Genomic DNA, 21,434 nt, shown 5'->3' on the forward strand with positions numbered 1-21,434 from the left:
TTTATCACGAACATTAATATGGATATAGTACAGTACAGTATGCCTGATGCCTTTGCTTGGCAAAGAATAAAAACATGTAATAAAAATCTGAGGATGCTTACCCTCAAACACCCACATAACCATCTGTAAGCTATCCAATGAACTGAAATAAAAGTTAAGTTCATTATCACCTTCAGAACACAATATCTTATTTTAAAATTCTACCTGTGTGTGTAAACGTATGTGCATAAATGGTCAATTACTATACTGTATAGTAAATAATGTCTCTGTACATGAACAGCACCTAAATACTGTACAACTTAATGATTCCTGGTGTCAGAACCTTGTGGCTGAATGAAACTTGCTTCCCTCTCCTTAAAATCTCTCTCATTCTGATATCTGAACAGAAAATTATATTTGTAGTGATAACAAGTGACCTATCAATATCTGGAACAAGTCTACTGCTTGATCTAAACTGTCAATACTGTTAATTAAAATATCTGTATTAAGAGTCTGAACATTCCCACCAGTTGAATCAGTGCTGAGGTCTGCATGTATCCTAAAAGGGTAATAAGAGATAATACAGTACAGAAAAGTGTGTGACAGACAGGTGTTTGGAAGAAATGGATAATAATACTGTACAGTAAGGTGTGTGAGAGAAAGACCAATGGAAGAAGTGGCAGACCAAGACCATGATGAAGGGACAAAGTGGAGGAGAATGTTTGGGGGACGTAAAAAGAGACTCCCCTACACTCCTAATGGGGAAGTAACAGATTGGTAGATGGATGATGAATATAAATGAAATGATACTGGACAGAGAAAAGGAATAAGGAAAATTTGGAAAGTTAAAGGTAAGTGACAAATACTTGAAGGAGAGGTGATTATTCAATAAGAGACATGCCACAAGGTCCTTCTGATAAGCTAACCTCTTTAGGATGAGGTATCCAGCAAGAGGTCGACAGAATATATATAAACAGACAGAACATATAGTACAGTAATGTAAATTTAGGCCAACATAATGTGACACACAATCAATCATTTTCCATATAAAGTAAAGTGGCTGCCTCATGATGGCAGAAATGACCAACGCACCCTACTACAAGGTCTCTGGCTCTTGGGATATGGGTGGTCCATAAACAACTGTGCTCAATAACAAGAAGTGAACACTGCCCAAACAAAGCAGGAGATGGGTACGTAGCAAAATGTACACAGATTAAACCCTTCAATTAGGTGAAGTACCTGTACTGTTGTTTTTTTCTTGTTACTTCCAGACAATTTTACCAATCTTAGAAGTGACCTTTCATAGTGAATGGATCAGTGAAAGCTTTATCTAACTCTACTAGTATAAAAAGTCTTCCCTAAACTGAGTAAAATCATCCAAGAATGAAATACAAAATACTTCACCAGACTGGACATATTAAATGAACAATTATTAACAGTCTGCTAAACCCTCACAGCACAACTTATTTTACAGGCACAATACAGAAAACCCTTCAGCCCAAACTCCTTATCATTAGAATTCTTTTGATCTTACAAGATATGGCCCAAACCTATTACCTCATATGGTTGTAGTGTTCATTAACCCCCTTCACTCTGGTGATGTATTTTCCATTATACTGTTACTACTTCTAGCCTATCTTATATAGCTTACCAGAGCCTTTTCAAAATGGAAGGATTATATGCAGCTTTCATTAACCTTTTCACAATTAGATGGTCTCCATAAACTGAATTAAATCACATAGTGGTGTCAAAAATACTGCTCCTACTTCAGGACGATTTTATTTTGCTCAAGAGTGCCTTTCTGAGCTGGAGGGGGTTGGCTGTAGCTTTCACTGACTTCTTAACGGGTAGATGGACTCCCTAAGCTAAATAAACTTGCCGAGTAGTAGGAAGAATAAAATAAAAAGTCTGTTGCTGGATTTTGGCAGTTAAAGAGATGGTTGAGGAACACAATGATAAGCTTAGTGCACAGGTCATAAAAACACACCAGCATCCCTATATGTGATCCTCTCCAAAATGCCCTACCATGCTCTACAACACCAATTCATCATCCAGCATTTCCAACAACATTCATTTACAAGAAATCTGGCTGTATTTTCAAACATTTACAGCCATATTCTTAAAACCTGTATGATGCAGTGGTTGGCACACCATAATTTTTTTTTTTTTTTAATACAATTTCTGAAGCACCAGGCAATGACAGAACATGACTGATTACTTCTGTATTGTATGGGACTACAGCACATACCATGAGATGCAGACTAATCACACCTAACACTTGCAGGCATCCCACAACTGACCATTAGATAATGTTGGCTTGCCTTACTCTACTCAGTTCAAGTTTTAATCCCTCTCAATTAGGTTGCAGGTTTCAGTGATTTATTCTTGCTACCTCCAAGTTAGTTTCATTCTGTTCAGAAAAGACCTCTTGAAGTGAATTGCAAATAAGACCTATATCTAACCTCTCCAGTTTGAAAAGTCCCTCCAAAGCTGAATAAAATTATCTGGTAGTAGCAAGAACAAACCAATAAAGGCATAACCAGACTAATGGGGTTAAAGAATCCAGCCATCAGATCCTATTGCTATGAACTTCTTTGTTCCACTGTGCTCTGCTGATAGGAAAACTCCCTTGAAAACAATGATGAGTAAAGTTCATAAAACTCCATCCTTACTATATTTAAAGTACTTGGCATTAACCCCATCAGTGTCAGGAATATTACTGCTTACTTTCTGGCCCCCTGACAAGACTCATCACATTTTCTTGCCCAGTTCAAATATTACCTTCGGTAGGATGGATTCTTGATTAAACCAGAAAGCCTTAAATGCAATTATGGATACGCACTTTCCACTTAGCATCCCTCCCCCCCACTCAGCACCTTGCTGAATGTGCTCATTCACTCTAAACATTCAAATCTTAACCCCTTCAGCCTGATGATGTAATACATTACATCTCTTGCTATCTCCAGACAATTTTATTTGCTTTATGAAAGGATTTTTGAACTGGAGGGATACAATACAGCCTTCACTAACCTCTTCACTAATGAGAGTTCTTCTAAGCTGAATTAAATTGTCAGGACATAGCAAAATTAAATCAGTAGAGTTGTTACCGTACTGAAAGGGTAAACAAAATGTAGACCATACGCAGCCTGGCGGATTACCCATCACTGGCCAACTTGACTCACTTGGCGGTGGGCTGGAGGTGGTTGGGTGCGTCAGCAAAGGTGTATTTTAGGCGGAAAGCTTCAGCAACCAAGAGACTGATTTCCTGATTGGACCAATCGGATGTTGGAAGGTTTTGCAGTAGTAGCATCAGGCCCTGGAACAAAGGGTAGTATTTAACTTATGCAGTCCCAGGACAGCACTTGTACAAGGTCTTGTTACGTTACTGTTGTTGCTGCTGTGGGCCCAGGCTCATATCAACAGAAACTTGGTGGATACATGCTGAAGTTACCCTTCTCCTTAAGTCCATCCTCCTCCTTTGGGGGGAACTGGGAGTGGTGGGATGTTTTTATAACCAGGCAGTGAAGCAACTCAGTTATATCACTGCCACTACAAGAGTGTGTCCCTCTCCAGCACCAGTCCTTGTTAAGTCAGGGATGTCTTCCATAATATCGCAATATTCTCCAGGTGGTAGGTGGTGATGACTGTCATCCACACACACTTGATATAGTGTTGCATACTTCTTCCTTTATCTTTATCATTCCACATGAATTTCTGTCTGCTCCTCTCTTTCATACTTCTCCCTTTCCTTTCTGTCACTTTTTATTACTCTTCTTTTCTTTCCACTTCAGGTGGCCCTACACTGAATGACAAGCCAAAATGGTTTCCTGTAACTCAGAAAACCATTTTCAATGCTGGGTGGTAACTATATACCCCCAAAATAGGGTAAAATGGAGCCTACTATGGTGCCCGTGTTAAATGGGTCGAGATGCATATGTGGCATCCATCCAAGAACCAAACTTCCCCATTTTCCCCCCACACCTTGCTGTTGCATGGTGCCAATGACCACAAGGGAACATTAGTTCACAGCATGGGACAGACCTGCAGGGGTGGTTGCTTGTCTGTGATGGATCTGCTTGACCAAATAGAATGGGGTTGATCAACAACAATATTTTCCATACACCTCATACTGCTGCTGATGTTGCTTAAGCCTTGTCTGGCTGGCTGAACAAACTTGATTCTGAGGGCCTGTTCTACATGAACTGTACAATATATACACCAGCAGGGATCAGGCACCTCGCTGTGATAGACTGTGCCTCATCAGGGTCCTTCCCACAGAGAGATGCAGGGAAATATGAGGCTCGGCTCCCAGGTGGACACCATAGCTGCTCCACTTAGGATGCACAGTGTTACCACATGTTTGGCTCCTTGTCAGTGCAACAAGCTGTGCTGTAAACTGAAGAAATTGTTATACAGGTATCAGCTTCATAAGTAGTTAGCAATGGAACTTCAACAGGCAATTTTTATTTAAATTACTGAGGAACTGACAGCTAACAAAGACTCTCAGAAAAGGCAACTTAGGATGATTTACCATATTCTATCTATCTACCTATCTATTGCTAGATGCCTCAATTCTGTAAGGGGTGGCTACAAACAAATCGAATCCATGTCACCCTGTCCCCCGCCATTTCACTGCCCTACCTCAAGCTCACACACCCCTCTCTCATACACCTCTCCACTCCATCCCTTCATCTCATCTTTGGCCTCCCCATCCCTCTCATCCCCCTTCAACCCACTAATAAATGCTCTCCTCATAAGTCTCTCACTCTCCATCCTCTCCACATGGCTAAACCACCTCAGTGTATATCCCCCAGTGTTTTCTATCACATCCACATCCACACCACAACACTCATTCACTTCCTCAACTGTAAGTTCATTTCTCCATGTAACACCACATGCTCCTCTCAAATAACTCATTTCCACTCCTCTAACTCTTGACTTGTGTCCTTCCAACAAGGTCCGTGCTTCACTTCCATACGTTAGAGCTGGTATCACAACTCTATCATGCAGTGACTTTTTTACTTCCATGTAAACTTACCTATTTCTTATCACTGCTTTCAAAGAACCAGCAACCTTTCAAGCACTTCATCCTCCAAACTTCCATCCTTATTCATCATGCTACCCAAGTACAGGCGGACCCCGTTTTACGAATGGTCAACTTAAGATTTTTCAACTTTAAGATGGTAGAAATTGTACTTCGAAATTTGAATTTTGATCATCTCCCGGGTTAGCAACATGTGGTACGATACTCTCTTGTGATACTGGGCAATGGCAGCAAACCACGTTCCAGTCTGCTTGGGCAGTCGCTTGTGTAAACAATCAATGCCCCGATGCTCTACAGTGTTCTGTGTTGCCTGTGTTTTTTTTTGGATACCCCCCTGTATCCGCATTGTGTTTTGTGCATCCATCATGTCTATGAACTGCCCAGTTGTCTCTCCTTCTACAGGAGAGAAGAAGAAGAAGGCAACTGCTCTTGCGATGAAACTCAAGATAATTGCCCAACATGAAGGTGGTAAGCACGTAGGGTTCTGATCGTTTTGGCCCTAGGTCATTTAGGTAGTAACGTCCAAACTAGCAAACACTCGGATAGCCTAACAGCCTAAATAACATAACATAACATTACATAACATAACATAACATAACCTAACCTAACCTACTTGGGCATTGCGGCTGAAATGACCAGAACCGATCCCATAATGGCCATCACACATGAACTTGGACTTTTGCAATCGACAATCTCAGTACAGTACTCAATAAAATACCTAAGATAATACTTTATTATAAAATAGGCTTTGTGTTAATGAATTTCCCCAACTGTGGGCTAATGTAAGTGTTTTAAGCACATATAAGGTAGGCTTGGCTAGGCTATGATGTTCAGCTGGTTAGGTGTATTAAATACATTTTTGACTTTCAACAAATTCCACTTAAGATCAATTTCTCGGAACTTAACCCAACCATACGTAGGGGACCACCTGTACTTAAATGGATTCACATTTCTCATTTCCTCATCGTCCAGCCTCACTGTACATTCAATGACTTCATTCCTCTTGAAGACCATAACTTTACTCTTCCCTAAAATCACCTTTACATTCTGTTTCTTACAAACACTCCTAAACTCATTCACTAATCCTTACAGTTCCCCTTCATCTTTACTTAACACTACCGTATCATCAGCAAACACAAGTACACAAAGCTTCCAAACACTGCCCTCTCTCATTAGGACCACTCCAACATCCACTGCTTTACCTTGTACCTCTTTTATAACCCCACCCATATACTGACTAAACAACCATTGAGGCATGATACATCCCTGTTTCAATCCAAAATTCAAATAGAAAAATTCACTCAGTTCACTATCCACATGCACTGCAGCCTTAGCACCCTCGTACATACTCTTCATGGCATTCAGCAACTTCCCATTTCCTCCATATATTCTTAATATTTTTCACATTCCCTGTCTATCCACTCTGGCATATGCTTTCTCCAAATTCATGATGGCCACATATAACTTCTTTCCCTTCTCTACAAACTTTTCCACAAAAGACCTAAGGATGAATTTCTGAACTACACAACCTCTTACCTTCCTAAAACCTCCCTGTTCTTCTCCAACTAATTCCTCTGTTATTTCACTGACTCTGTCAATAAGTATCCTACCATATACTTTTCCTATTAAACTAAGAAGACAAATGCCCCTATGATTACCACACACTTTTTTTTCCCCTTTTCCTTTGTTAAGGGGAATAATTACACCTGACTTCCAATCCTCCGGGACTTTATCTTCCTCCCAAGTCAATCTGCACATCTTCCATATCCATTCTACTACTATCTCTCCCCCAGGCTTCATCATTTCACCACACACTCCATCAATTCCTGGGGCTTTCCCCATTTTGACTTTCTTCTTTGCTTCCACTACCTCCATCCTACTGATCTCTTCCACCCTTCCCACCTCCCTCCTTCTCCCAACCATTCCCCATTCACTTACACTCACATTACATTCATTCTCTGTATTTAACAGTTCCTTAAAGTGTTCGCTCCACCCGCTCACTTTTTCTCCCTTCTCCACTATCAATCTACCATTTTTATCTTTCACTCCCCTAATAACTTCTTTTTCATCTTTCAAGCATCCATCCATCACCCAATCCTACAATGCCCCATGAGGAGTGTAGGAGCAATCCCCTACTAACTTCTTTATCACGTCTAACTCTCTTTACCTCCTTCTAGAACATTTTCTTACATTCCCTCCACTTTACACTCAAATTCCTTCCAAATTCCTCATCCACTCTCTTCTTACTCTCTCTTACTAATCTTTTCACCTCTCTCTCCCTTTCTACATATAACTCTCTCTTCCATCTCTCAACTTCCTCCATGCCTCTGCTTCCCATCCACTCACTATACGCTTTCTTCTTTTGCACCACAGCTTGTCTCACCTCTTCATTCCACCATGCTGTTCCTTGCACCCCATTACATCTTCTCTTTACCCCACACACCACCTCACATGCTGCACAGATTATTTCTGTGAATATATTGCACACACCTTCCACCTCCCCCATCTGCTCAAAATCATATTTACCCAATTGCTCCTTCACTTCTCTCTTATATTCTGCCTTTTTTTTTTATTCTCTTGCAACCCTTCTACCATTCTTGAATGGACTACTTTCTCCTGTCCTTCCCTCCTTCTATTTCATATCTCATTCTTATCATATTTCATCCCTCCTTTTTCAAGAATTTTACTCCCCCCCTAACAAATATTTTATTCTTGCTATTTCAACAATTTTACTCCCCTTGGCAAAAAAAAAAAAAAAAAAAAAAAAAGTTTTCTTTAACCTCTTTACTGTAAGATATTTTTCCTAAATTCAATACAGCTATCCAACTGCAGCAAGTGTAAAATTAAAAGTCCTTTGTCATCACACTGAATAGCTTCAGACTGTCTGGGTAACAATACCATTGGTAAAGTAAGTAGGTATTACTGTTAGGACTCTCTCATTACATTGCAGGTCCTGGAGTGTTGGCAATGCTTCTTTTATTCTTACTGTGCTTCTTATTCTGAGGACTATTACCCTCTTCAATCTGATGACATATTCTTCATTTTATTCCTGCTACCTCCAAACATTTCTATTCAGCTTAGGAAAGACTTTTCAAACTGGAAGGGTTAGATACAATCTTCATCAACACTTTCACTAGGAGTGGTCCTTTCAAAGCTCAATATACCTGTTTGGTGGTAACAAGCATACATTAAAATATATACAGTATGTCACCATTCTGAAGACATTAACAGCATGCTTACTGAAATGGGCCATTGTTTTGTTTATTCATTTTATCACTCAAGCCTTTAATATTTCTCAGATCCACACCAGAAACAAAAGCCATTCACCCATACAATATCATAAACTAGTAGTAACATAACCATTCACACACCATACCTGAAAATCTCTCTGCTCTAAGAGAGAGTGTGAGAAATATTTGAGGAAGGCAGCGCAGACATACAGTACAAAATGAGAGAACCCGTCTGGCTCAGCATGTAGTGTGTCCCAGAGCCGCACTGTGCAGCCCAGAGGCATTTCTCGCATCAGCAAGTTGTTGAACCATCGAAACGAGAACTGCAGGTAGTCTATCTCATTCGACACTAAGTGTTGGTGTAGACTGGCTGAGGACAGTAATGATATTTTAGATAATTTGTACTGTGTAGAAACTGGGGCAGGTTACTGATATAACTACTACTGTGTGATGTGAGACAGAATATCTGAGATATCTGCATAAGCTACTCAATGCCTTGGCTGTGTATTGTACAGTATAATGATACTTCAGTGAAAAAATGAAACAATGTGACATGTTTGCTTTTGGCTGAATTGGTCTACAATTACAAGAATAAACGGACTAATATCTTGTCCGAAGACAACTTTTCCAGTGATGTAGCAGTACATTTCAGGAAGCTATCTCAACTACAGCTTAACAATGAAACTGCTTTTCCTGTCAAACTGCTTTCAATGAGTAAGATACCTATTTTTGAATATGTGTAAGACAAAAACTAACTAAATGGTGCACAGATAAAATTCATGCCTCAATAGAATAAGAGTACCGTAAAAACAAGCCTAAAGTGACAATGATGAGATGGAGTCCAAGACAGCACTGGAAGAATGGAATAATGAGAGAAAGAGGCTTGACCCCTTCAACCCTATGATGTAATTTTTTTTCAAATCTTAATGATGCTACCGTTAAAAAAATTTTTAGTAGGAGGCACCTCTATCAGTGAAAAGATTCCTGATGGTTACTATCTAACATCTCCAATTCAAAGATTTCCCCTATGCTGGATATGATCATCTGGCTAAAGGGGAAAACAAAAATAAGTCTGAAGGCCTTCAGAGTGACAGACGAATAGTACAGTACAGGTAGTTTTAAACAGCAGCAGAGACCTGGAGGCTTCTTTGTCTGAGCCACCTTGGATGAACTCGGGGACTGGGCATTAAGCAACACATGGTCAGATATTGACTGCTGTTATTACTATCTTCTCAGGTGGCACTTCAGACTGTTATGTGGAGTTAAATGACAGTTTCAAAGCACCTACTGCCTTCAGGACATTCCAGTATTCTTCAAGTATACAACTATCCATGAGACCCCTAACAAAGGATGACTACTCAAACTAGTGCATCATATTTCTTACAGGCAGGTATTGGGGGGTGGGACGAGGATTCCTTTCAAAATATGTCTTTTTTTTAAGCCACTTTTTTGTGTGGGTTTGTAATTCTGACACTCTACCTATCTATCTATTGCCAGACGCCTCAATCCCGTTTGGGGTGGCCACAAACAAATCGCCTACACGTCGTCCTGTCCCCCGCCATTTCACTGCCCTGCTCCCAGCTCACACCCCCCTCTCTCATATACCTCTCCACCCCATCCCTCCATCTCATCCTTGGCCTCCCCCTCCCTCTTCCCCCCTCCACCTCACTCACATACACTCTCTTCGTCAGTCTCTCACCCTCCATCCTCTCCACATGGCCAAACTACCTCAGTGTGTTCTTCATAACGCTTCCTATCACATCCACATCCACACCACAACGCTCCTTTATATCCTCATTCGTCAGCCTGTCTCTCCATGTGACTCCACAGGTTCCTCTTAAATAACTAATTTCCACTGCTCTCACTCTTGACTTGTGTCCTTCCAACAACGTCCAAGCTTCACTTCCGTACGTTAGAGTTGGTATCACAATACTGTCATGTAGTAACTTTTTCACTTCCATGCTCACTTCCCTGTTTCTTATCACTGCTCTCAAAGAACCAGCAACCTTTCTTCCATGCTGTACCCTTTCAAGCACTTCACCCTCCAAAACTCCATTCTTACTCATCACACTACCCAAGTACTTAAACGTACTCACATTTTCCAATTCCTCACCATCCAACCTCGCTGTACATTCACTGACTTCACCTCTCTCAAAGACCATCACTTTACTTTTCCCTACATTCACCTTCAGATTCCGTTTCTTAAACACTCTCCCAAACTCGTCCACCAAGCCTTGCAGCTCCCCTTCGTCTTCACTCAACAACACAGTATCATCTGCAAACAACAGTACAGGGAGTTTCCAAACACTATCCTCTCTCACCAGGGCCACTCCAACATCCACTACCCTACCTCGTACCTCTTTTATTACCCCATCCATATACAGATTGAACAACCATGGAGACATGACACATCCCTGTTTCAACCCAACCTCAAAAGAGAAAAATTCACTTAGTTCGCCATCCACACGCACTGCAGCCTTAGCACCATCATAAATACTCTTCACAGTATTCAACAACTTTCCATCTACTCCATATATTCTTAATACTTTCCACAATCCTTATCTATCCACCCTGTCATATGCTTTCTCCAAATCCATGAAAGCCGCATACAACTTCCTTCCCTTCTCTAGAAACTTTTCCACTAAAGATCTAAGAATGAATATTTGCTCTACACAACCTCTTCCCTTCCTAAAGCCTCCCTGTGCTTCTCCAACTAATTCCTCTGTTCTTTCTCTAACTCTGTCAATAAGTATCCAACCATAAACTTTTCCTATTATACTAAGAAGACAAATGCCCCTATGATTACCACATACATCTTTTTCCCCTTTTCCTTTGTACAAGGGAATAATTATACCTGACTTCCAATCCTCTGGGACTCTACCTTCCTCCCAGGCCAATCTGCACATCTTCCACACCCATTCTACTACTATCTCTCCCCCATGCTTCAGCATTTCACCACACACTCCATCAATTCCTGGGGCTTTCCCCAATTTAACTTTCTTCATTGCTTCCACAACTTCTATCCTACTGATTTCTTCCTGTCTTCTCACCTCCCTCCTTCTCCCAGCCATTCCCCAGCCACTTATACTCGCATTACTTCCATCCTGTATGTTCAACAATTCCTTAAAGTGTTCTCTCCATCTGCTCACTTTTTCTCCCTTCTCCACTAGTAATCTACCATTTTTATCTTTCACTTCCCTGCTAACCTCACTTCCACCCTGTCTTGCTCTCTTCACCTCTTCCCAGAACATTTTCTTACAGTCCCTCCACTTTACACTCATATTCCTCATCCACTCTCTTCTTACTCTCTCTTACTAATCTTTTCAACTCTCTCTTTCTTTCTACATATAACTCTCTCTTGCACCTCTCAACTTCTTCCATGACCCTATTTCTCATCCATTCATTGTATGCTTTCTTCTTTTGTGCTACAGCCTGTCTCACTTCTTCAGTCCACCACGCTGTTCCTTGCATCCCCCTCCGTCTTCTCTTCCTCCCACACACCACATCACATGCTGCACATTTTTCTTCTGTAAATATCCTGCACACACCTTCCACGTCCCCCATCTGCTCCAATTCATATTTGCCCAATCGTTCCTCCACTTCTCTCTTATACTCTGCCTTTTTCTCATCCTCTTGTAACCTTTCCCCTCTCCTTGCAACTACTCCTTCCTCTCGTCTTTCCCTTCTTCTGTTCCTCCATCTTACTTGTATCCTAATTCTGGCCACCACCAAGTAGTGGTCAGAAAGTCCACTCCCCCAACCTCTATAAGCTCTTGCATCCATTACACATCTTCACATCCTTTCATCCTCACACACATAATCAATCATTGCCTTCCTTTCATTCAGTTCACCACCCACCCTTCTCATCACTCGCCATGTATACCTGTGGATCATTTTATGCCTGAAGAGGGTATTGGCTATCATCAACCCCCTCCCAGCACAAATGTCCACTAACGCACTCCCATTCTCATCTATCGCAGCAGGCACACCCCACTCACCAACTATTCCATCCACCTTCACATTCCCTACTTTACCATTCATATCACCGATCAAAAACACTCTCTCAATCCTTCCAAACTTTTCCATGCACACTTCTACATTTGTCCAGAACTCTTCTCTCACTCTGCTTGCATGATCTTGCGTTGGCGCATACACACACACAATCGCCCACATTTGTATTCCAACTTTCAACTTTACCCACACAATCCTTGACCCAACTGATCCATACTGTCTTATGCTCTTCTTCCATCTTTTACTCACAACTATACATACTCCTTCCTTTGCCCTCTCATTCTCACCTACTCCTGCACATATACCCCATCCATACTCCCATTCTCTCACACTTTCTCCTCTCCATTTTGTTTCAGTCATTCCACATACATCCACTTTTGCACCCTCAAGCACCTGGACAATCTCTCTCTCTTTCACCTCATCATTCGCTCCTCTTACATTCCACGTAGCCATTACCAAGTCCTTTGTCCGGTCCTGGGTCGTCATCGTTTGGTCAGTCCTTGTCCGAGGCTTCTTGTTTGTTTTTTTAGTTAGTTATTTTCCGGGGAGGGGCACTAACCTTTACCAATTATACAGAATAGTTTTGGCAACATGGGAGAATATCCACAAACATATAGTTCCTTATACTGTATACAGTAATCCACCAAACTTAGCAGTACAGCACTATTAAGCACTCTTAGGTCTGGGGTTCTGCATGCTCGCCAACTGCTTAGGGTCCAGCCTCCCGTCCCAGTGCTCAGCAACAATTTGCAGGCACAAGATAGTATTATTTATGGTATCATGTATTATGCTTAGGGTAAAAAGATGGGGTTGGTACCACTCGATTTGTAATTAAACTGTCAAAAAACAGCTAATTGAAACATATTTAACTAAACTATTAGTGGAAGGCAAAAAAAAATTTTCTTAACATCAAACAAAAACTTTTATAATGGACACAATGTTGCTGTTTCTCTACAAACACAAACTTAGGACAGTTCCACTGTAACACTGGTGTGTGGGAGTAAATAGCTACAGAAGAACAGTTTTGGAAAAACAAGTATTTCAGTACCTATTCACGTCCTGAAGTTGTGTTATCTGTCTGACACAGTTGCCAACTATGAATACTGAGAGTACCGAGCAGCACTACATGCCTAGGTGTTGTACACATCAGTAAAAACTAAATACAGAACTATAAATTTAAGCAATTTCATAAAAATCCTGTCTGATAAAATTTACACCATTTTCTAAAAGATTTCCATTAAAAAAAAAAAAGGAGGGGGGGGGGCAAAAGAGGGTGCACTGCTGGTTCTCAGATGCTGCCAGACATATAAGTTACTCACAATGCATATACCATGCAACCTATACAGTATAAACTTACCAAAAAGTATTTTTATGTGAAAAAAGTTTATATGCATATACTACGTGTATGATGTCCCCGAAGTGCTACATTTCTTCATATGGCTATGTGCATATGAAGACACGGAGAGAGTTAACCTTTTCAGTATGCCCCTCCCCCCCTTTTTTTTTTCCAATGGCTATTGCCAGACAAGACATACCTCTTGTACTGGAGGGATTAACCCTTCAATGAACAGTGTACTACTGACTGAGAGAACAAGACACCTCTGAAACCCTTCAGCTTAATAACATTTTAAAGTTTGTACTTGCTATTTCCAGAAGACTTTCTTATGGTCGGGAGAGACTTTCAGAACTGGAAGAGTTGCATATAGTCTTCAGCAATACCTTCCATACTATAGCTGAATAAAAGAAATGAATAAACCTGTCTAGAGATAGCAAAAAGTCACCAGATCTAAGAGTAAAAAAAAAAAACTCTAACTGTCCATGATCAAAGACTACCAATGTACTGGGTATTCTCTTTCCATCTCAACTTAAACTAAAATTGCCATCCCCATCTTGAATGCTGAGCTTAACCAGAAAACAACAATATATGATACTAGTCACAAAGAAATGCTATGGAATGGATGCACAACCAGAGTATTGTTTTGTCCTGTCAATGGGTTTCAAGAAATAAGTTGCAAAAGGAAGAAAAACTCTGCCAAGTTAAGGTGGCCAAACCATAACAGATGCACCACTCACCATCAATGCGCGCCATAAGTTCCCCCAGCTGCAACACTCTGTTCTGGATGCCGGGCTGAGCAAAGGTGTAGTTATTCTGTATTCCATCTAACAACTTTGACATGCACCAGTAACTGTCCGCCTCCACAATATCCCTCTCTGTCTGCGGCACCTGATTTACTTCATATGTGTCCAGATTTTCATCTGTGTGGGAAGACAGAGTGTAGATATTAGTTTAGTACCTACACACACTGACTAAACCATTCCCTTTTCATAACACATTCCTACCACTGCTTATGTCTATTGGGAGACAATTAGGTGTGGGCATTTGTAAAAATAAGGGTCTGCTAAAGATAAACAGCACTCCACTAGTAGATGATAACTCAGGTGGGTTTTGGCGACAGTTATTGTATAAGTCAATATAAATTTTGTCGAATTCTGACAATACTGAATATGAAGTGGGTCATCAAAGCAGGAAATCAGTTGATTGTGTGGTCATGTTTCACTTTATCATACCATGCCATGTTAACTCTTACCATTTCCATTAAGCTAATGCTCAATGAACTTTTTATTTCACCACAGGAAGCTATATATATATATATATATATATATATATATATATATATATATATTTGTTGGCTGGTGTAAACACACCAGCCAACAAGCTGGTGTGTTTACATAATGGAGAAGTCACTATCAGTCAAAATACCTTGGGAGCAACACTGACTAATCTAGGTTAACCTTTGATCAAGTTTCAATTTCATATTAAATTTCAGTGCTCAAGGAAATGGCATTGGCCCAATAATCATAACAGTAAGTAATAATACAACTGAGTAATACGGTAATACAGAGATAGTTGCTACCGGTTTCGGGCCAGTTGATGCACCGCGATGCTGGATACTGCATAGAACTGTCAGCTATGTCCCATTCCGGTGCCAGATATTGCATAATTAAGCCGGATATTGCTTCAACAGGGCTGAGCCAGCAGCACCAAATATTGCGACAACGGATAAATGAAAGTTTACCGTATCCATTATCAAGATTAGTCAAAACATCTTGACTTTAAACATTCCAAAACCCTACCTCTACACCATAAAAAATATATATTTTCATTGACTTATTCCTATTCACACAGTCCTTACGTTCATTATAGCAATTCAACACAACCTCCCCATTCCCAAACACATCATAATTAATACCCATTTGGTGGTCCACGAGGGTCCAGAGCATAGGATGGCTCAATGCTTGGCTATTATAGTCCACATCATTAAGCTCCACCTAAATCTTCCATTTCGGTACTTGACTCAGACAGACATTCTTTAACTTTTTACCTCCTGGCTATCACCTCCAGTCTTTTAAAGGCAAATGTTTAGTATGTCAGAATTAACTATCTTTGTAAGAGACAAATTTGCATGGTCTGCACCAATACCTGTTGCCTTTCCATTCTTCAACATTCTCCTTGCCTTCTTTGCTCAGGTCATTATTACATTCTAAGGTACCACATTCCCTCTCTGTGCAGGACAAATAAAGACAAGAAGAATACGCATAACCTGATCATAAGCCCTTAAAAAAACTATCATGTTATTCTCACAAAAAATACACACAACAATACCTCTCAAAAGAGACCACAAAATTAAGCAGAATGACACTAATCACATGAGGCACAAAGTGGAAGCAAGCTACCTCCATGAAGACTGATTAGCAATCCCTCTTAAGACAACAGAGATGTCTGGAGGTTTTCTGGCAGGGAACTCCACAGAAGACTACAGTGCCTTATGTGCTACATTTTCACATGAGGCACAAAATGAATGCACGCTACTTCCACAAGGACTGATTAGCTATCCTTCTTAAGACAATGGAGATGTCTGGAGGTTTAGTGGTAGAGAACTCCACTGAACATTACAGTGCCTTATTTGCAACACTTTGGATCAATGAGATGACTAGGAATTTTTCAGATAAATAAAACGGGCACAGGTCAGCCTCCTACAACTTAAATGTACAGGACTAAGGTAGTAAAGTCACAGGGATCCTATGCTCTGAAAAGGGTAATAGGGAATTGGCTATTGTTTACCATAACACACGGAATGTAAATAACACTCATGGTTGTGGTCTGGTGGGTTTTGGATGCTTTCTGGTACTTCTCTTTGGCAATCTATTTTGAATACTATACCTTACTCTTATCCATTGCAGCATCCAAATCTTGATAACACTGACAAAGAATGCATAAGCATTATGCAACAGAATATGAATGTGCCATACATTGAAATACAATGGTAAGGAAGAGGTGCTTGGAGCCTCTTTAGTCAACAAGAATCTGGGCTCAACATTTCATAGAATGACAGCACAAACAACTTACCCTTGGGGATGGCCTCGTGCAGGAAGACGACAAAGAAGGGTGTGACAAGGTCATTGATGCCCTGAACATATCCTGAAGCCGGGTGGCGGATGGCCCAGATGTACAGAATTCGCTCAAACATCTCCTGCACAATGGTTTGCTGGAAGAGTGGCACCAGTGGTGACATTCTCGGGATGTCTATGTGTATCTGGAGTGGGACATGAGAAATACAATTGTATCAGGAAAACAATGCAGGTACGGTCAGAGTCAAAGCCTGCCTAAGCTCTACTGACACTTCTTCACACTATGGGCATGTCCATCACCTTCCTACCCGATACATAAAGAGAATCATCTAAGGAAAGAAAGAATCTCTCAGCTTAGGAATACAGGTGGTCCCCATTTTGTGAACGGTTGAATTACAAATGTACGTAGGGGCGCTCACCATCCACTCACTCGATGTAGTGCTGCACTTGGGTGTCTGCCCTGTCCTCTCCTCCCTCCATTCCTTCCTTCCTCTTCTGCCTTTCTTCACTTCATTCTTTCCTTGTCCTTCTGCCTACGGGTGACTTTACACTCCCTCTTTTGTCTTTCTTTCCTTCATTCTTCCCTCTTCCTTCTGTCTGTGGGTGACTCTACACTGAGTGACAAGCCTAATGGTTTTCTGTACACCAGGAAACCATTTAGTACACTGGGTGGCAACCATATAACCAAATTATGGCGCCTGGTGGTTTAGCGAGTAATTATTGCGCTCCAGTCGGATTGAGCCAGTGAAGGTTTATATCCAAGGGATGGTTGGGGTTATTGCTCACGTAATGCCATTCAGGGATGAGTGAGGCTGGTCACTCTCATCTTAAATGTCAGGACCAAATTGCCTAGCAACGGGTTTCTATGCTCCTCATGAGGCAACGTAGGATTGGATGATGGATGGATTGACTGACTTACACACGTATGTTGTTGATGGTAAGCTGCTAGGTGCCGTCAAGGGTTTTTATGAGGGTAGTGAAGCATGTGTAAGGGTAAATGGGCATCTGAGTGAATGGTTCACGATCAATGTGGGTATGCAACAAGGTTGTGTGATGTCCCCATGGTTATATAACCCATGGATTGCGCAATTGCCTATTTTTATCCCATCCAATGGTGCGTAAAAAATGATTTTTTTTTTCAGTTTTTGTTTATTATAAACTTGAAGATAAACATCCAGAGCATCATCTGGCAAAAAAAAAAAAAAAAAAAAAAAAAAAAAATCTATTTCTCCGTCTTTGCGTAGGGCCATGCGTAAGTTTACACAGGGGAGTAGTGAAAAAACGAAAAAAAAAAACTGTTTATTAAAAACTTGAAAATGAACATCCAGGGCATCACCTGGTGAAAAGAAAACAATCTCCCTCACTCCGTCTTTGTATAGTGCCATGCGTAAGCTTGCACAGGAATGGAGTAGTTACGGTGATGCACGGCCAGCATAGTCTGAGCAGTGGCTCGCAATGCAACGCTACCCAGCCTGAGCTGTGGCTCGCAATCCACAGGTTAATATATATAGGAATGAGATGATGAGAGAAGTAAAAACACAATTAATTGAGAGAGGGACAGCATTGGTAATGAATGGTGATGGATGGAATATCTCAAATTTGTTGTATACAGATGATGCAATGTTACTTGCAAATATCAGACAAGAACTTGGCAGACTAGTGCAGAGTTTTGCTGATGTCTGTGAGCATCGTGCCTTGAAAGTAAATATAGAAAAGAGTAAAGTGATGGTTATTGAGAGAGAAGGTGACTCCCAGTGTAATGTTACAGTGAATGGAGAGAGACTGGAATAGGTGAGAGAGTTCAAATACCAGGGGACAGTGATGGAAATGAGAGGAAAATATACAAAATAAGTGGAAAAGTAAGAGTGACACAAGGAAGGAAAGTAGCTGGTGCTATGAAGGCCCTGATAAGAAATGGAGCCTTGGGTGTTGCAGCTGAATGAGGCTTACATGAAGGAGCGTTAGTGCCAACTTTAACATATAGATGTGAGACTATGGTATGGCACAAAAATGAAAAGAGTGAGAGCAATGGAGATGGGACTGCTGAGGAATATATGTTGAACCTGAATGCTTTGTTTGCTCTGCTTGTAGGTTACGGTATATAACCCACGAGTGGACAGAGAGGCCAGTGAGCCACCCAATGGACTTTTTTTTTTTTTTTTTTTTTTTTTTTTTTTGAGGCTGGCCAGCTGCTGAAACCGGAACTTTTATGTCCAGTTACGGACAAATAAATCTGGATACGGACATAATAAAGCCAAGGCCTAACATCCGTATACGCAGCATGACCGGATATGGAGCATCCGGATAATTGAGGGATTACTGTAGAGGGATGCGTTTGTGAGCCTTGGGAGCACCCCATGCAACCAAGTACAAAACCAAGTCCAAAAACAAGTTTCTAGTTCACCTAAACCCCAAAACAGCTTGAAATCAAGCTAAACTAACCCTAAAAGTAGTTTATAACTCATCTAAACCCAAAAATAAAATCTGAAAATCATCAAAAATAAGTCTGGGAAAAATCAAACTTTGTAAACTGGACCCCAAAATGGCAATGTTTGCCCCATCTATGACTAAAACACATTAATCTCTAGCAACATTTTATAAATCAACCTAAACCCAAAATTTAAGACAAAAATATCAAAATCAGTTAAAAGAAACAAAAACTATCAAATAACCAGGGACTGGCCATCAACAGGTGGGGAAGGATGTTAATTTTTTCACATTGTTAAGGCGGGGTATCATAGAGCAATGGATCGTATAGCAGGGAATGCCTGCATCTATGTTGTGTTTTGTGCATCCATCATATCAACGAAATGCCCATCTGTCTTCCTGCTACTGGTAAGAAGCAGAGGAAGGCAATTACTCTTGGAAGAAACTAAACTGCCCGGCATGAAGGTGGCTAGTCATTATGTTCCAGGACAATTCCTCATCAGGAAGATTCCCCATCATTTACAGTACAGTATTTACATATCAATTTACTTTGCAGGCATACTAGTTTTTGAGTTATATGAGTTATAAAAGTGATGATGGTTTATTGTATTTATGATAAATGTAAAATGTGACATAAAATGGTTGGTATCAATGGAAAAATATAATACTGAAGCACAAATCAGGTGATGTATTGTAGGGCAACTTTCACTTTATCTTTTACCATTAGGCTACATAACAGACATTAGCATTTATTTCGTTGTCTAATAACTTTAAGTGAATGATCGATATATACATTAAAATTATATGAATAACCTACACATGTTCATTCCTTCGTTTTTGAAGCCTCCAAGATGCTTGCATTCGTCGGCCTTGGTCACCTAATGGTGACTCTCCATGCTAATCGATCTCAGGCAGCTTCTCTATTTTCTATGAGGTCACACTCAATTATCTCATCCCAGGTTTTTTTCGGTCTACCTCTCGCAACCCTACCCCTAACATTAACACTTCTCACTCTCTGCACCCAATTATCATCCCCCATCCTCTCCACATGCCCAAACCATCCCAATCTACCTTTCCTCATCACAACACCAATACACTCCAGTCCCATCCTACCCCTCAACTCTTCCATCATAAACCTAGCCCCCCAGGCCTCACACTCAGGGACGCACTGCACATCCACCTAATCACTGTCATTTCTGTACGTTTGTGCCTGCAAATATCCTCTTCCTTTACTGCCCAAGTCTCACTACCATACAGTATTACACTCCTAACACATGCCGCATATAAAGATCCCTTAGCACGGAAGGAGAGCCCTCTCGTCAGAAGAGGCAACAGCTCCCTGAACTTCTTCCACCCACTCCACACTCTAGCCACAGAGCTAGCACCAGCCCCATCTCCAGCACATAACATGTCTCCCAAATAACAAAACTCTTCCACACACTCAAGTGACTCACCAGCAAGCTCAATCCTTTCACATCGCCTGCTCTCCTCAACACACCGCATACATGAAATCAGCATTATCTCACAGTTTACCTCTAATACCACTACATATCTTATGTACCCATTTATCACAGACACTGCTCAAGATGGAATTACTTCCAACACCCTTGTAGCAAATCACACATGGCCACTCTCTCTCTTCTTTGACAGTACCACCACCAGCCCTAGATAAAATCACTTTTGTTTCATCTGCAGTTACTCTTAAGCCCTTGTGGCCCATACCATCGCTCCACTTCCTAAATCTTTTCTCTGCCTCCCTTTCATTCTCTGCAAGCAACCCCCAATCATCAGCATACAACATCTCCTATGGGAGTCCATTTTTGTAGTCACATGAGAGGGCCTCAAGTACCATGATGAACAACACGGGGCTCAAAATTGACCCCTGGTGCACACCAACAATCATGGAAAACTCATCACTCAAATCTCCATTCACCCTTACCTGGGTGCGAGCGCCCACATACATGGAAATAATCACCCTTACCGCCCACTTGTCGATCCCAAACTTTCTCATTGCCCACTTCACCAGTTCTCTAGGGATTCTGTCAAAGGCCTTCCTCAAATCAACAAAAACAAAGTACAGTTCCCCTTTCTTTCCTATATATTTTTCCTTAAGCTGTCAAACAATGGATATGGCATCAGTGATCCCTTTGCCTGGCATAAACCCAAACTGCATCTCATCAATATTCACTTTCTCTAAACTAACCATACCTTCTAGAACTATCCATTACCTTCATTATATGGTCTCAAAGCTTTATGCCTCTATAATTTCTTCTTTCTGGGGCATCACCCTTCCCCTCGTACACATTTACAATGAAACTTTATAGCCAATCATC

General features: G+C 40.9%; 1 protein-coding gene across 1 annotated transcript in view; it reads right to left on the bottom strand.

The window, feature by feature from the left end:
* Positions 1–2,906: 2,906 nt before the first annotated feature.
* Positions 2,907–21,434, bottom strand: part of Tbc1d22 (TBC1 domain family member 22) — a 47,155-nt gene continuing 28,627 nt past the window's right edge. The window contains exons 8-11 of the mRNA XM_080280478.1: positions 16,673–16,859; positions 14,338–14,520; positions 8,400–8,623; positions 2,907–3,295 (exon numbers count right to left, since the gene is read on the bottom strand). Coding sequence (XP_080136604.1) covers positions 3,158–3,295; positions 8,400–8,623; positions 14,338–14,520; positions 16,673–16,859 — 732 coding nt within the window. The 3' untranslated portion in view covers positions 2,907–3,157. The remainder of the gene's footprint in view (positions 3,296–8,399; positions 8,624–14,337; positions 14,521–16,672; positions 16,860–21,434) is intronic.

This window comes from Coenobita brevimanus, chromosome 85, assembly GCF_032717465.1.
Source record: "Coenobita brevimanus isolate Jiangsu-jjx chromosome 85, ASM3271746v2, whole genome shotgun sequence".
Lineage (NCBI taxonomy): Eukaryota > Metazoa > Arthropoda > Malacostraca > Decapoda > Coenobitidae > Coenobita > Coenobita brevimanus.